Source organism: Numenius arquata, chromosome 15 (assembly GCF_964106895.1).
Source record: "Numenius arquata chromosome 15, bNumArq3.hap1.1, whole genome shotgun sequence".
Classification (NCBI taxonomy): domain Eukaryota; kingdom Metazoa; phylum Chordata; class Aves; order Charadriiformes; family Scolopacidae; genus Numenius; species Numenius arquata.
The window spans coordinates 1,890,650-1,905,287 of NC_133590.1; the positions used below are offsets into that span (position 1 = coordinate 1,890,650).

General features: G+C 60.5%; 1 protein-coding gene across 1 annotated transcript in view; it reads left to right on the forward strand.

The window, feature by feature from the left end:
* The first annotated feature begins 8,401 nt into the window (after nucleotides 1-8,401).
* The window catches only part of SLIT1 (slit guidance ligand 1), a 63,885-nt gene continuing 57,648 nt past the window's right edge, over nucleotides 8,402-14,638 (forward strand). Inside the window, exon 1 of the mRNA XM_074159147.1 lies at nucleotides 8,402-8,619. Coding sequence (XP_074015248.1) covers nucleotides 8,402-8,619 — 218 coding nt within the window. The remainder of the gene's footprint in view (nucleotides 8,620-14,638) is intronic.

Consider the following 14,638-nt stretch of genomic DNA (forward strand, 5'->3'; position numbering starts at 1 on the left):
TAGTGGTTTTGCTCAGTGGCTTAAGCAGTTTCATTGGACAGCGTGGACTTGGTGGTGCCTTTAAAAGGAAGGAAGCGTCTGCTTAGAACCCCAGAGCTCCTACCCTGAAGTGTGGGGGTGCATGGTGAGGCGCTGCCCGCCTGCAGGGATGGCACTGGCCTCCCATGGCACCAGGGCTTGTTGCCTCTCTGGGATCCTGGTGTGATGCAGGGTCCCCAGGCAGGCTGTCTTTCCCTTGGAGGTATGAAGTTGGACCTCTTCTTTTCCTGTCTTCCCCCAGCTGTCATCCAGGGTGATGGGAAATCAGGTTTACAAAGAGCACTTTATATAAATAATGGATCAAATGAATACATTTTTCTCTGTAGAACCATTCTTCTCTCAGCTGCCGAGGGAGGATGATTTCTGCTTGCATTTTCTTTTCCTCCTTCTTAATAATGGCGTCTCAGATTTTATGCAGATGATTTCTCTGTGAAGTTCTTCTGCGTTTGAAATGCCCTGGGCTTGCCTGCCGTGGCTCAGACGCTCATTAACATCCTCTCCCTGCGATTGAAAAACAAGCAGGAGAAGCGAGCGGGGCGGTACGTTTGAAACCAGGGCTGCTTTCCTGCAGGGTGAGCTTCAAGCGGGCCCCGTTCTCCTGCGGAGCAGCAGGCGGGTCTCATGGGAACGGTGGGTCCCGTCTCCCTGGAGCTCGGGGAGCCGGAGGGGACGGCCACGGGAATCCGTAGAGACATTTCTGGTCTTGAACATGTTAAACAAAGGGATGCAAAAACTCACAATAGCTATTTTGCATACTGCAAACCCAAATATCGCCTCCCTGATAAGCTGTGATTCCAAGTGACAGCTTTATGTTACTTGCATAATTTTAAAAATGAATACTTTTTAGCCCCTGAAGCCACAACCCCGGCGCTTGGGCTTGGCTGCACGTGGAAGGGCAGCGGTCACTGGGCCCAAACGCTGGGTGAAGGTACGTGTCCAGAGGGAGACGGCTCAGCTTTCAGTGTGTTTGCTTTGGCCTGTTGGTGTTCCTGCACAGCAGTGGCCTTACAAAGCAAACAAGCAGCGCTCATCCTTCATTCCATTAAACAGTTTTTATCTCAAATTGCACAGCACAGACTTGCAAATAAGTTCTGCGGAGTGTCACCGCTATCTAAATCCATTTTTGCAAGTTGTCTTGATTTTTTTTTTTTTTTTTTTTTTTTTTTTAGCTGTTCTGCCCTGGTTCGGAGTTTAAATAAGATATTTTTTCCTCTCTTAAATTATCATGTGTGGCTGGGAGCTGTCATGCTGCTGCTGCGTCTCACTGCCTAGGGCAACAGTGTAGACAAAAACCATGAGTACTGCTAGCGATAGATGTTGGCACCAGCCAGACCAGTTATCGTGCTTCACAATCTCATTGGCTTGGATTAACTAATATTTTTTCACGGAGTGAATAAATTACCATGTTTAGTTCTGTTTGCTCATCCCCTCGGCGAGGGTTTCATGCTGAAGCTCATGAATTGTGCAAGCGCGTAGGTGCCGAGATCTCCATGCTGGGTCCCGCGCTGGTGCTGAGGACCAGGGTGGAACCTCTGCTGGCACCAACTCTCTGGCCCCATCCCGCTCCAGCCCAGCTTTTGTTCCTGGGAAGTGCCCGCACGTCAGGAATGCGATGGGGTTGTTTCTGGGCTCCCGTGTCTTGGTGTAAGGAGAAGCTGTCACCAGCTGGGACATCACTGGGTGAGGTTCAGATTACTTCCCAGCACTGGGTCTTTGAGGCGCTGGTCCCAGTCTGGGGCAGGGGGAGCAGAGCTTTCCTTTCCCTGCTGAGTCCCAGCCGGGGTGGGCATTACTGTGCTCCCACCTCTCCCAGATTAAACCAGGCTCCTCTCCCGAGCTCGACCAGCCTCCCCTGCCTTCCTGCTGGGAAGAACTGACAAATCCACCACCCAGCCTTCCCATGATTTGAAGCCCGGCTCCTTTGGCACCAGAGAAAAGGTCCGAGTCCCTCTTCATCCTCTCTACTTCTGGCTGCAGCTCCTGCGCTGCTGGGGCTGAGAATCGGGATGAACGGAGGTGCAAAGCCCACCCTCTTCCCCCCGGCCATCGCGGCTGGGTGTAACTGGGTGCGCGCACAAGTCTATGATGTTGGGGGTGTCTGGGTTGGCCTTGAGGTTGTTTTAGGGTTTGTTTCTTCCAACCTTTTTCCCTTGCAAAGCCTGAGCCTTGCTCCCCTGGGGCGGGAGGACGGGCAGGCAGCCGGCTCAGGAGCAAAGCTCCTGAGCCGGCTGCCTGCCCGTCCTCCCGCCCCAGGGGAGCAAGATCTCAACAACCCTCTTGCACAAAAGCCTCTGGCTCCATTGTGCCTCTCCAAGGCCGTTCTGCAGCAGCAGCGCAAGAGGGGGCTGGCAGCACACGCTCCGGGACGGGACCCCCTGCCTGTCCCACAGTACTTGGGGGGGGGGGGACAGGACAGGGCCAGATGTGCCGGTGAGGGGGGACAGCAGGCTTGGAGATGCCTAGTTCTTCCTCCTTGGATATATCTGGGGGATGGAGGGGGTGTAAGGGCTATCACTAAGGCCAAGAAGAACATCAAGAGCGCAGAGAAGGCTGTTGGAAGGGACTGGGGAGGGATGCCCTCTTACAAAGGACAAAAATCACCTCTCCAGGTAGCCCCCACCATGGTCTTCCGGTTCCAGTGAAGGTCCCTGCCCACACCTGAGGCTGAGCAGAGTTGTCACAAGGCAAGCTAAACCCTTTCCCTCTCCTTCAAGTTATTTTTGGCTACCGACATCCTCTTGCCACCCTTCAGAGCCAGACCTTGGTGGCCAGTCACTCGGGCTCATACCTCTGGGGCTGCTGCTCCTTCCTGCAGCGGTTGCATCCTGAAAGTGCCTCCTCTACTATGGGGGTGACGGAGGCAAAGTGGGACTGGAACCAACTTCCCCCTCCCATGTCGTGCAGGATCTGACTTTCTTGCAGCCCCCGGTATCTTGTAACTCCGGAAGGGCTTGGTGAGGAGGAGTGAGGACGAGGGGACACACGCTTGTAACTGTGGGACCGGCAAGGTGCGACCGTGGAAACTCTGAGCCTAAGCGGGCACACAGCTTATTGATCGCATCCCAGCGTGGAACCGGCCACCAGCTAGCCATAAATATGGAGCAGGGGCAAGCTTGTTGGCACCCAGGGCATCTTCGTTAATAAAATCGGGACAGAGTCGCTGCCTCCCTCATCCACCAGGCTGAGACACTCCTTATTTTTCAGGTTAGATGGTTTCCCAGCTCAGGGATGTCAGTGCAACGGGGATTGCAGTAAGGCAGAAGGGCTTGGTGGGAACAAGACCTTGGGAACAATTCCTCCAAAAACAAAGCCCGGTGTCTCTGCTCACCCCACAGCCAAGGTCATCCGCTGAATCCTGAACACCCACCTGCTCCTACTGGGAGGCAGGGTTTTATGGCAGAGGAGCTGCAGTTTATGGCACCGTGGAGAAATACGCTGGATGCGCTTGGCAACAGCAAATGGAAAGTTAGTCTATTAAACAGTAAATTATCCCTCCAATGTATCTTCACTGAGGAGGGTTAATGAGTGGCTGCAGGCAGAGCGAGCGGGGGAAGAGCGTGTGTGTACGCGCAGCGTGGATGGGGAACAATCACTGCATCTGGGCACTCCCGAGCCCCCCATCCCACGCTGCACCAACAATAGCGTTTCCATGTGCGAGGCGCTTCACAAACACCTCCTCCCGTGTGGTTTATTCAAACCAGCTTGCGCCGTGCTGCAGAGCTCCCAGGCGGTTGGTGTGTCCAGCCCCCCTGGGAGCAGCATCTCTCCATCTGCGTCTGGGCTGCTTGATACAAATATTTTCCTTGGGGACTAGAGCTGCTTTTGGAAACCCAAGAGGAGGGGCCCGGCCCCTCTGCTCAGTCACGCCACGAAGCAGGGATGCGGTGCAATTGCTCACAGCAGCAGGCAGTCTGGGCTCCCCTGGCCCAGACGGTCCCTCTTGTGTGAGGCTGGGGCCGAATCCGCCTGCTTGGGAGCCTCAGCATCTCCCACATCATCCTTGATATTCCCTTCACTTCATCCCAGTGCGGGGGTTCTCCTGCAGTGGGCTGCGCCATCTCCTGCAGTCAGTGGGGCCACATTCGCAGAGCGACGCTGGCTGCGTTTGCAGGGTGATGCTGGCGGTGTTCAGAGGGTGATGCTGGCCATGTTCACGGGGTGGTGCTGGCGGTGTTCAGAGGGTGATGCTGGCAGTGTTCAGATGGTGATGCTGGCCTTGTTCACGGGGTGATGCTGGCGGTGTTCAGAGGGTGATGATGGCCATGTTCACAGGGTGGTGCTGGCGGTGTTCAGAGGGTGATGATGGCCATGTTCACGGGGTGGTGCTGGTGGTGTTCACAGGGCAACACTGGCAGTGTTTGCAGGGCGATGCTGGCTGTGTTCACAGGGCGATGCTGGCAGCGATTGCAGGGTGATGCTGGCAGTGTCTAGAGGGTGATGCTGGCCACGTTTACAGGGCAATGCTGGCAGCGTTTGCAGGACGATGCTGGCAGTTTGCAGGGTGATGCTGGCCACGTTCACAGTGCCATGATTGCAGGGCAATACTTCTGCTGTGTGCCAGCGAGATAGGGCTGGTCCCTGGGGAGACACCAGGAAGAGCGCATCCCAGCCCTGCCCGCCGCTGCTGCTGTAACCAGGCGAGATTTACTGTGATCCCAGAGGCCTCCGGCTGCCTGAACCACTCCATAATAGACCCATCAAGGGCATTGTCACGCCGCACAAGCCCAACAGGTGCCCTAACAGGGCTGACACGCCGGCCCGCTCCCGCACAATGCCTCGCTCTCCGAAGCCGAGCGTGTCCAGCGGGACAAAGGCAGCCTGGCTTCCCAGCACGAGCTGAGCTGACCAGGCGTGACAGATGTGGCCCTGGCCAGCGGAGGGACAGCCCAGCAGCCCACCCTGCGCGGGGTCTCTGGGGGACACTGGGCAGCCGGAGGTCACGGCCACTCTGCTCCCTGTGCATCTCCAGCTGGGTCTTGCGGCCACCGCTCCCAAACCAAGAGTGTTTTACTGATGCCGCTGGTAGGAGGAAGGGTTGGAAGCACAGCCCCGGTGCAAGGGGAGCCGGATCCTGCCGTTAGCGATGCTCATCGGCCGGGGAGTTGGAGCAGGCACCACGCACACACGGTATTGCCTGTGTTTTGAACCCTCCTGCTCTGCACCAGTGCCTGGTCCTGCCCAGAGAAAGGCTGAGTGCTGCTGGGGACGAGTGACAGCCAGGGCATTGCTTCCGAGCACAGTGGAAATGTCACAGCAAGCATGGGCTGTGACACACCACCTCCTCCCCTGCACACACGGCTGCCTCGAAGGTGCTGTCAACCACCAGCGGCTCCAGTGGGGGACCCAGCAGCATCCCAGACGGTGGGAGAGCAAACAGGGGTGGGCTGCGGCCCGTCCCGGGCTGGGTGGAAATGCCGGGATGCTGCCCTGGGGGGCTTGGCTTAAAACTGGCAGCAATTTTTGTTTGAAGTTTTGTAGCTGCTTCGCATCTCTTTGCGCGACAGGTCTGGCGCGTACCCTGGAATCCTTCCCCGGATCTTCCCATGAAAACTCTCCTGCAAAAAAAAAAAGCTTCTGCTTCATTTTAACCAAACCCAGAGCCCATCAGACGATCCAGATGGTCTCTCTATCTATCAAGCAGTTTGGCCCAAATCCCGGTGGCAGACGGCAGGACCAGGCCTCCCCCAGTAAAGAAAAGTTTGGATTTTATTTTTCTCCCTGCTCCTCATCCATATTCAGAGGCACCCTGGGTCTTTCCCGGGCGGCTGCTGCTCTCCAAGTCCCACACCACCCCGATTGGGGATTGCCCCCACGTGCTGAGGCGTGGGAGGGGGGGTCTTGGTGCACAGCCCGTCACCCTGCCCTGTCCTCCTGCCTCCCTGGGCTGGCTCGGCCCTTGCTCTGTTGGCAGCCCTGGAAAGGGGCTGCTTTTCCAACCGGAGCGGCTGCAGAGGGGTTGGTGGTGGCCGGCAGCCCAGCGCAGTGGGGTGCTCTGGGGCACAGGGCTCTGGCTGCATGGTAGGAGGTCACAAGAAGCTCCCACAGGAGAGCAGGAGTCGAGGTACCCGCAGGAGAAAATGTGGATGTTGGCCTGAAATGGGGTTTTCAGCTTCCCAGCCCTGGACTCCCGCTGGAGCCGGGGCAGGCGATGGTGGCCTCCAGGCAGGCCCCCACCGGCTACTCCCTCTGCCGAGACCACGGCCCCAGCTGTAAAGCAATGTGGTGTTTCTGCAGCTGGACACAAGAGGCGGAGGGAGCCTATTTATTCTGCAAATCACAAGGATTTGCCTGGGGCAAGTCCCTGCAAAAGGGAGGAAACAAGATCCCTCACCCCACTCCTGCCTCCCTGCCGGCGTCAGAGGTAAAGGGCAGGTTAGGGACCCGGCGCTGCTCTGCCGGCCAAGGGGCAAGGGGATCTTTGGGAAGGAGGGAAGGGGGCCACTGGCATCACACCGGTAGCGGCCAGCTTTGGGGAACTGCTAGGAAACAGCCTTCACCTCCAGAAATCCAACCAAGGTCTTTGGCACAGGGCCCCTTTGGGTGCTCTATGGTGCCACTGCCACCAGGGTCCCCCTGGAAGCCCCAGGGCGGGCTGTGGGGCCACCTCTGCTGAGGCTGTGCCAACGAAGGGGTTGGCTCCCAGAGTCCTGGGAAGCAGCTCATCTTCCTCGCTGTCAGGGCTGCTGGGTAGCAACGAGGAACAAACCCCTTTCATCCATCTCAGGCACAGCTTCCTCCCGGGATTGGGGCCAGAGGAAGGAGATGTCAGGAAAATGCAGACAGATGATGGGAGCCTGCATTCGGGATGGGAAAGGGCTGCTGATCTGGGCCAAGCTGGTGCAGCCCTGTGTGTGTGTATGAGGTGGCCTTCGCTGGAGGGAAACCCCATGCGGACATCTTCCTCCTGCCCTGATTAAGGAGCTTGTGGAGCTCCATACAGAGGGGGCACTGATTTAAGAGGCTCTGCTGCCCCTGGGACCTGCCACCATCCCTGCAAATACCCTGCTGGCTGGGGGAACGAGTGTGGGGTGGGGTGTCCGTACCCACACGCCTCTCCTCCTGCTGCCGGAGCAACGCGACAGGCTCTCACCTCCCCTCCTTTCACGGGTTTCCTCTCCGAGGAGGACATTCGGACATTTGCAGTGGTTGCTGCCAGCGGTCAGGGCTCTTCCAGACACCTGGAAGTGCCTGCTGTTTTTCTTAAAGACTCAGCTCCAGGAGCCGTGGGGTTCTGAAAGTGTTTCAGGTGTCGTTAATAAAAATCGATGAGCGTCCCTCCTGGTAACCCCCTGCTGCTTTACATTTGCAGACCTTGGGGAAGAAAATGGAAGGCAATAAAATGAATACAACGCTCACCTTTCTGAGACGTCCCCTGTTTGCAGCCAAGCTCACGGGATTTCTTGGCTTCACTTCTTTTTGCATTAAAATAGGTATATTTTGCTTCTCTCTTCCTGGTGGCCACAAAGACATTTTGGCTACTTTCTTTCTTAAGATGTTCCCCTGGAGCGGGAAAGGATGTAGCTAATGCCACAGCCCGGACTTTGGGACTTGCTGTCTGTGTGTGGTGCAAAGAGCAGAGCGGAGATGAATCCCCAGGTGCCCCCCGCGTGCCGGGGCGCTCGGCCACGGGGTCCCCGTGATCGGACTGGCTATCACCCTGGCTGAGCAGTGCCAGCCCGTGGGCTGTCGGGTCCCCGTGCCTCGCCTGGGCTGTGGGTGACGGGGATGGGGCTCTGGGCTGCCAGGTGGGAGACGGGCCAGGGGTGCCTGGAGCACACCGGGGGATGAGAAAGCTTTTGGCACCCCCCGAGGAGAGGTGGGAAGGCTCTGCCTGCCGCCGCAGGGTTGGCAGGCTGTCTCTCGGGTCTCTCCTAACCCCCGGGGCACCTCTGCCCGCACACTCCTCACCCCCCCGTACTGCACCCCGGCATCCCGCAGCCATCAAACAGGGGTGAGTCGGCTGGCCCGCCTGGGGGGGAACCGAGCCGGAGCCCCCCTTGCTGCGGGGCCGGGGCGGTGCAGAGCCCCGACGGCTCAATGTGCCGGTGCCCAGCCCAGCCGGCACCGCTTCTACCCCCGCAGCCGCCCGTGCCGGGGGCGCGGGGAGGGGCGGCGGCGGCGGCGGCGGCGGCGGCGGCGGCGGGGGGGGGCCCGGCGGGGCGGGCCCGGTGGGAGGGAGGAGCCAGCGCGGGGGCTGTGCCGGGGCTGCGGGATGGGGCGGCAGTGAGGCCGGGCGGGTGTGCGCCGACGGGGCTCTCGCCCCGGAGCCGAGCCTGTACCGAGCCCCAGCCCCGCCGCCCTCCCTCCCTCCCTCCCTCCCTCCCCGGTGATGCGCAGCGGCCCCGCTGCCTAACCCGCTGCCATGGCGGTCCCGACCCCCGGGTGGGGGGCGGCGGCGGCGGTGGCGGGGGTCCCGGCGGGGCTGCGGACCGTCGCCTGGCTGCTGGCGTTGGCCGCGTTGTACCGGGGCCGCGCCGCCGCCTGCCCGCCGCTCTGCGCCTGCAGCGGCACCACGGTGGACTGCCACGGTACGGCCCTGCGCGCCGTGCCCAAGAGCATCCCCCGAGGCACCGAGCGGCTGTGAGTACCGCCGGGCTTTGTCCGGACCGGCGCCGGGGACGGGCGTGAGGTTGGGGGGGGGGGGTGGCCACCCGGGGCTCGCCCCGGGCTGGCGGGCGGTTCAGGAGCGTGCGGGGAGTGCGGGGAATTGCCCAGCGAGGGAGGGTGCGTGTTTAAGAAGCTGTGCGGGAGCCCGTCGGGGGATGCGTGTGCGAGAGGCTGTCCGTGGGGTGGGTGTGCTACAGCCTGGCCGGAGGTTGGGGTGTGTGTGTGTGTGTGTGCAAGCGCCCGTCCAAGGGGGATGTATGTGTCTGTTAAGGGGAGTACTTGTGCAAATGCCCCGGGAGGGGGGGAGAGGGGCACGTGCAAAAGCCTGTCCAAAAGCTGAGTGTGCAAGAACCTGCCCGGGTGGGCACATGTGTAATAGCATCCCGTTCAGCAGAGAGTGTGTGTGTGTGTGTGTGTGTAGCAGTTTCCAGGGGATGCGTGTGCAAGAGCCTGTTGGGTGGGTGCATGTGCAGTCTCCCATCCCGGGGGTGAGTGTGCATCATCCCATCCGTGAGGGGGGTGTACCAGCTCACCAGTGTGTGTGCAAGAGCCCACTGGGGCAGGCTGTGTGTGCAGTCCTTCGTCTGGGAGGGATGTGCAAGGGGTCCTGCATGGACGTGCAAGAGCCTGCCTGTGCCAGTATGTGTGCGAGGGTGGGGAGCGGGATTGGGATTGGGATTCGAGCTGTGCCCGAGGGAGTGGGTTGCTCTGGGGGGGCATTTACTCTGGGGCAGCCCAGTATGGGCTGCATATGTGGTGGCTGCACGCCCCACGGCACATGGCCACAGGCAGATATGTGGCTGCCCCTGCTGTGACTTGTCACACCGCTGGAGGGGCTGCCCGTGGGATCCCACCACCCGAGCCCCTACCCATGCTGGGCACCCCTTTGTCCCCGAGGAGCCCTTCTGGGGCCATTGTGCTGGGGATCAGGCCCCATTCCCCTGCTCTCCCCTTGGGAACCCCCGGTGTGACCAGCCTCCAGCCACGCACACAGCTCCCCCAACCCTGCCAGTCCCCTGTGCCTGCATCTCCTTGCTCATCAAAGCCCCTGCCACATCCCCAGAGGTGGTCCCTGCATCTCTCAGCTGGACCACATAAGCACGGTCACGGTCCAGCTGCCTGCGGGGGTCCTGTCGCACCAGCTGAGCTCCCCCAAGCAAGGTACCCCTCCGCTGCTGGGCAGGTCTCCTGGCTCTGGAGTCCTACTGCTGCAGCGGGTCCCCGCTCTGGGGAGAGGGGCACGAGCTGAATGTGTCTGACCTGCTGCTGATGGCGGGTTCCCAGCGTGCAGGTGTCCCCAGACCCGGCAGGAGAGCAGGGCTGTGCCCAGCTTCTCCCCTCTGCTCAGGGGTAGTGGGTCCCCCCTCCCACGGGCTGCGGTGGAGCCCCCCTTCCCAGCCCTAGCCATGGGGCCGGGCTGCCCCAGCACCCCCATTGTAGTGCAGGGAAGCATCGGGATGCTGCCTCCTGAGGGCAGGATGCGTCCCGGGACAGCCACACACATGGGGCTGCTCCTGCCCCTCTGCTGCGCTGCCTCCGGTTCCTGGAGTGTGAATGTGCCCTTTGCCTGCAGCTGGGAAGGGACCCCGCAGGCAGGGACTGCAGGCAGCCTGGCAGCCCCCAGGGCTGCGCCCAGCATGCAGCGCTGGGAGCTCTGTGGGACGCCGCTTTAGTCGATTTTTCTCTTCTCCCACTGCAATTATCCTCGTACAAATGATTATTACCTGGTGCAGTGACCAGGCTGCTGCGAGCTGCAGTTCCCGAGAGCTGGGTTGTAGCTCCGAGGCAGGATTCCCCTTTCCTCCGTGCCCAGGGTCGGGGGGAAGGTTTTGCAGAGCCTGCACCAGCCTTTTCCGTCCCTCTTTTCCCCCCACTTTCTGCCCGGGGGAGCGTGGTGGGCTTCACAGCATCTGCTCTCCATGCACCCAGGTGCAGGGTGCTGGGGGAATGTGGGCAGTGAGACCCTGCCTCTGCCCACCGGGCAGAGAGGAGACATCTCCAGACAAGAGGATGCTGGAGGGGGGGCTGATGGAGAATGCCCTGGGGCGGGTGTCTCGCTCCCACCCTGCAGGACATCTCTTCCCCTCTGGCAGCGGGTCCTGCTTGCTGTCTCCTGTTCTGCCTCCCCTCACCCAGTCCTCCGTGGCCATCGCCGCTTAGTGACAGTGGGTTTTCCATATATTCATGCAGCTGCTGGTGCCGGATCTGCCGGCTGGGTTGAGCTAGACGTGCTGCTCTCTCGTGGGTGTTGTCTGCTGGAGAACTACTTCCCGCTGTGTTGCACGCCCTTGCAGGTGCTTGAGGGTGTCTGTGCAGAGCAGGTCTGTCTCCGAGCAGTGAATTCCTGCCCTAACAGCTCGTAAATGAGTTTGAGTTCCCTGTAAAGAGGCTGCAACCTCCCAGTCTCCAACTTCTCACCGCTTGACGGAGCAGGGTCGGCTAACAAGCGCAGGGGAGCCGCAGCAGGGTCTGTGCTCGGGACTCGCTGTCTCCAAGGGCTGGCTTTCTTTGGGAAGCCAGCAGTCCCTTTCCACTGCCCGGCTCTTTCCCCAAGCCCCGGGGATGTGCAGCGTGAGTGATGTCGACCTCACTATGTGTCCCATGTTGCCCGCGAGCAGTGGTGTCCCTGCTGTCACGTTGCTCGCCTGTTGCATGCCCCTGATGCACGCGGGGCATCCCGGTGTGGTGTTTGGAGCTCCAGGCTTTCTTCAGCCTCCCAGCTGGCTGAGCCCCATGGTGGCATGAGTCAGACCCCTGGAGAGGGCACCGCCGCCGCTGCCGCCACGCATGCTGGCACTGCCAAAGTCATCACAGGGACTCAGACAGCAGCGCCCTGTGGTGAGCTCCGAGCTCCATCGCTTTTGAAACACACCCTTTTTCTTTGAAGAAGAGGGAATTATTCGCCTCGCAGTCACTGCAACTTTGGGGAATCACAGGCTGGGGAGAAAATTATCTTGTCTGCTGCTTGACTGTGTCTCATGGTGTCTGCCTGGTGGCAGTGCCGTGCTGTTGGTGCAGGATAAAGGCTGGAGACATGACCAGCATGGAGCACGGGTGGTGACTGCATGAGGGGACAGGGGACCCCTCTTTCTTTGCACCCTGCACATTGCTCCCTTGGTGCCTTCTAGTCTGCAGCCCAACGGAAACACCGAGCGGAGCCTGCACTCCACGCGTCTGCCCGGATCAGGCACCGAGCGGGGAGGCTAGTGCTGCAGCAAGGGGGGAAGCAGCAAAATCCCCGGGCGCTTTGCACGGCTGCCTGTGCTCCTGCCTACGCCTCTGGCAGCAGGATAGAGCAGGTCCTGGAGGCATTGCAGGCAGGACGGGCGATAATCCTCCAGGACTACGGTGTTATCTGCTCCTGGGAGTCCCTCGGGTCTCTGCTGCCAGAGGAGGGCACGGTTCCCTTCCCCATTTGCTTGCTTTTCTTTCTTTCTTTCTTTGAAAGCCCCCCTGAAGAGCAGACTGCCCCGTCGGGGAGCTGGGTCCCTCTCCCCGTGCCAGCAGGATAGTGCAGATTCGCTGCCCTCAAATGGCTGCTTCCAGGCCAGCTCTGTGCTCGCCGGGGGTTGAACTGAGCCTGATGGCGCTGCACTCCCTCCCGCTTTTGAAGTTTTCGGCTGACAGCTGAGAATTGCCCCACTGCCCCCCGTTTCGCTTCCTCTGTGGTGGGTTGAACACTCCCCATCTCACTGTTGGCTGTGCCGTGCCCCTCTCCCCCCACGCGGGGGGCAGCAGAGCTGGGTGTGGGGGTCCCCATCACTGCCTCCCCCTTGGCTCCCTCTTCTTCCTCCCAAGGTCCCTGGCCTCAGCTCTGCGTGGAGCTCCCGTTTGCCTTGTTCCCCCAGCTTGGGATTTGCCTGTCCTGAAATGGGTCCCATCCAGACTGCAGCCAGCCCTGCCTGCGTGCTCTGCCGCCCGCCTGGCTGGCAGAGGGTGCTGAGCTCCGTCCCGTGGCTACGGGGGGGATTGATGACAGGGCAGCTGCACCCGGGGCAACGCTCGTGCACTGCCAGGCTGTACCCCGCCGAAATTACAGCGACGAGCTCTTGTTCAGCGCGTGTTTAATTCATGCCCGCCCGTCTCCCTCTAGCTGGTTAATCAAAATGCCTTGCAGCGGCAGGGCCGGCGTATCGCGGCAGCGCTGGTGTATTCGACACCAGTCGTCACGCTGTGTCTCCTTTGGGAAACATTAATTCTAAGGAAGCACCTTGAGGGGCTCAACCTCTCCCCTTCCTGGGGTGCCCAGGCAAGTTTTTAGTGTTGCAGCTGAGCGGGCTGGTCGCAGAGGCAGAGAGGGAGCGCATCGACCCTGCCGAGCTCGGGGGCTGGATGCAGGACCTATTTCCAGCCAGGGCAGTGCTCGGCCGGCCCCGCTGCCCTTGGCTCTCCGGAGAGCCGGTGCTGGGCTCTGGGAGGGTGCGGGCTGGCTGGGGAGGGCAGATTGCTCAGCCTGCTCAGCCCGCCGCGGCGGCTTCCTTGAGAGCCTTCCTGGACAGACGAAATTTGCAATTCTATTCCAATTTCTCCCTTCAGCTAGGTCCAAGGCAGATGCTGTCTATATATCGCCATGGTAACGCTGCGTTCTTGCTCTCCATGGAATTGCATGCTGGAAAAATATTAGTTTAAAAAACTATGTCGTGTTTGTATTGACTAGAGCCGAGGCTGATAGCGGAGGATCTATTGTCCCCTGGTTGGGAAAAGTCACTGGTAACAGGCAATAAAGCCTGGCGGATTGGCCTCTGGTGACCACTTCTCACCCTGCTCGGCAATTGCTTCCCTATAAACCCTTCCCTGCCTCTGTTTTATTGCAGCCTTTAAAATAGATATTTTTGCCTTAAATGTGCTGCCACTTCGCTCCTCCGGGGTGATGCATTGTGCCGCCGGCAATTCCTCACCGCCGAGGCGGGAGCGAGGAGGGGGAATCGTCCCTGGCTTTAATTGTGGGTCTCTCGTGCACCTTCAAAGGCCGTGGCTGCTGCGGCTGCCTGCTGGGCACGGCGGCAGCGGTGCCGGTGCAGGGCAGCACCCCGTGCGCAGGCACGCACAGAAACCCTCCGGCTGGCTCGTTACGGGACGTGCATTTGCTTCGAGTTTCATGCTCCCCTACTTCATTGTTTCCCACCGAACCTGCGGCCAGCAGAAGAGCCATAAAATGCAAATGCTCCAGAGACCCCCCTAGGGGGGAACAGAGCCTGCAGCCTGGGGGAACAGCGGGGACTCGAGGTGCCACCGAGGTGGTGTGGGCAGGGAAAGGGTATCCCATCCAGGGGGAGATGTACGAGCCCATGACCCAGCGCCGAGAGGGGTTTTTCCTCCATCCTTGCTCCGGTCTGCTCCCCAGGGAGCCGGTGTGGGCGAGGCGGGTGCTGGCGCAGGATGTGTGCGTGCACCGGGGGGCGAGGTGGGCAGCCAAGGAGCCTGTCTTTGTCTCGCATCCGAGTCCTTCATGGTTCCCTGCCCGCTCCAGAGGTACTTAGTGCCGCAGATGCATCCCCTTTATCTTTATTGCTACCGAAATAACCTTTCATAAAACCCGAAAGGCAAAGCAATGTTTCTGTGCGTGTTTTTCTGAAAGGCGATAAAACCTAGTTGTGCGTTAGCAAATGGCCCCATCCCCGGGGATGTCGGACCCAGACCGCCGCTCCCCGGCAGGCTTCCAGCACCAGTAGCTCCAAGGCCAGCTCTGGCAGCTGTCCCCTGTCCCCACTGCAGGGACAGCCAGGGACGGCTGCGGTGACAGCAGCGGCGAGCAGAGGTGTTCCTGCTGTAGGGTGCCAGGCTGCAATTAGCAGCGTGGGCAGGGAGAGCGGCTGGTTTGCAGCCTGGTCGTTAGGTTCGCGGTGCTGCTGGAAGCGGGAAGGGAACGAGGTGGGATGGAGGGAACCTCTCCGTGGTGGTGGTGCAGGATCGGTCCCAGGCTGTCCCCTCCAGGAGGGTCTCGGGTCCCCCCGCCACACGCGGGCTCTGAAGCTGTGCTGCGTATCTGCTT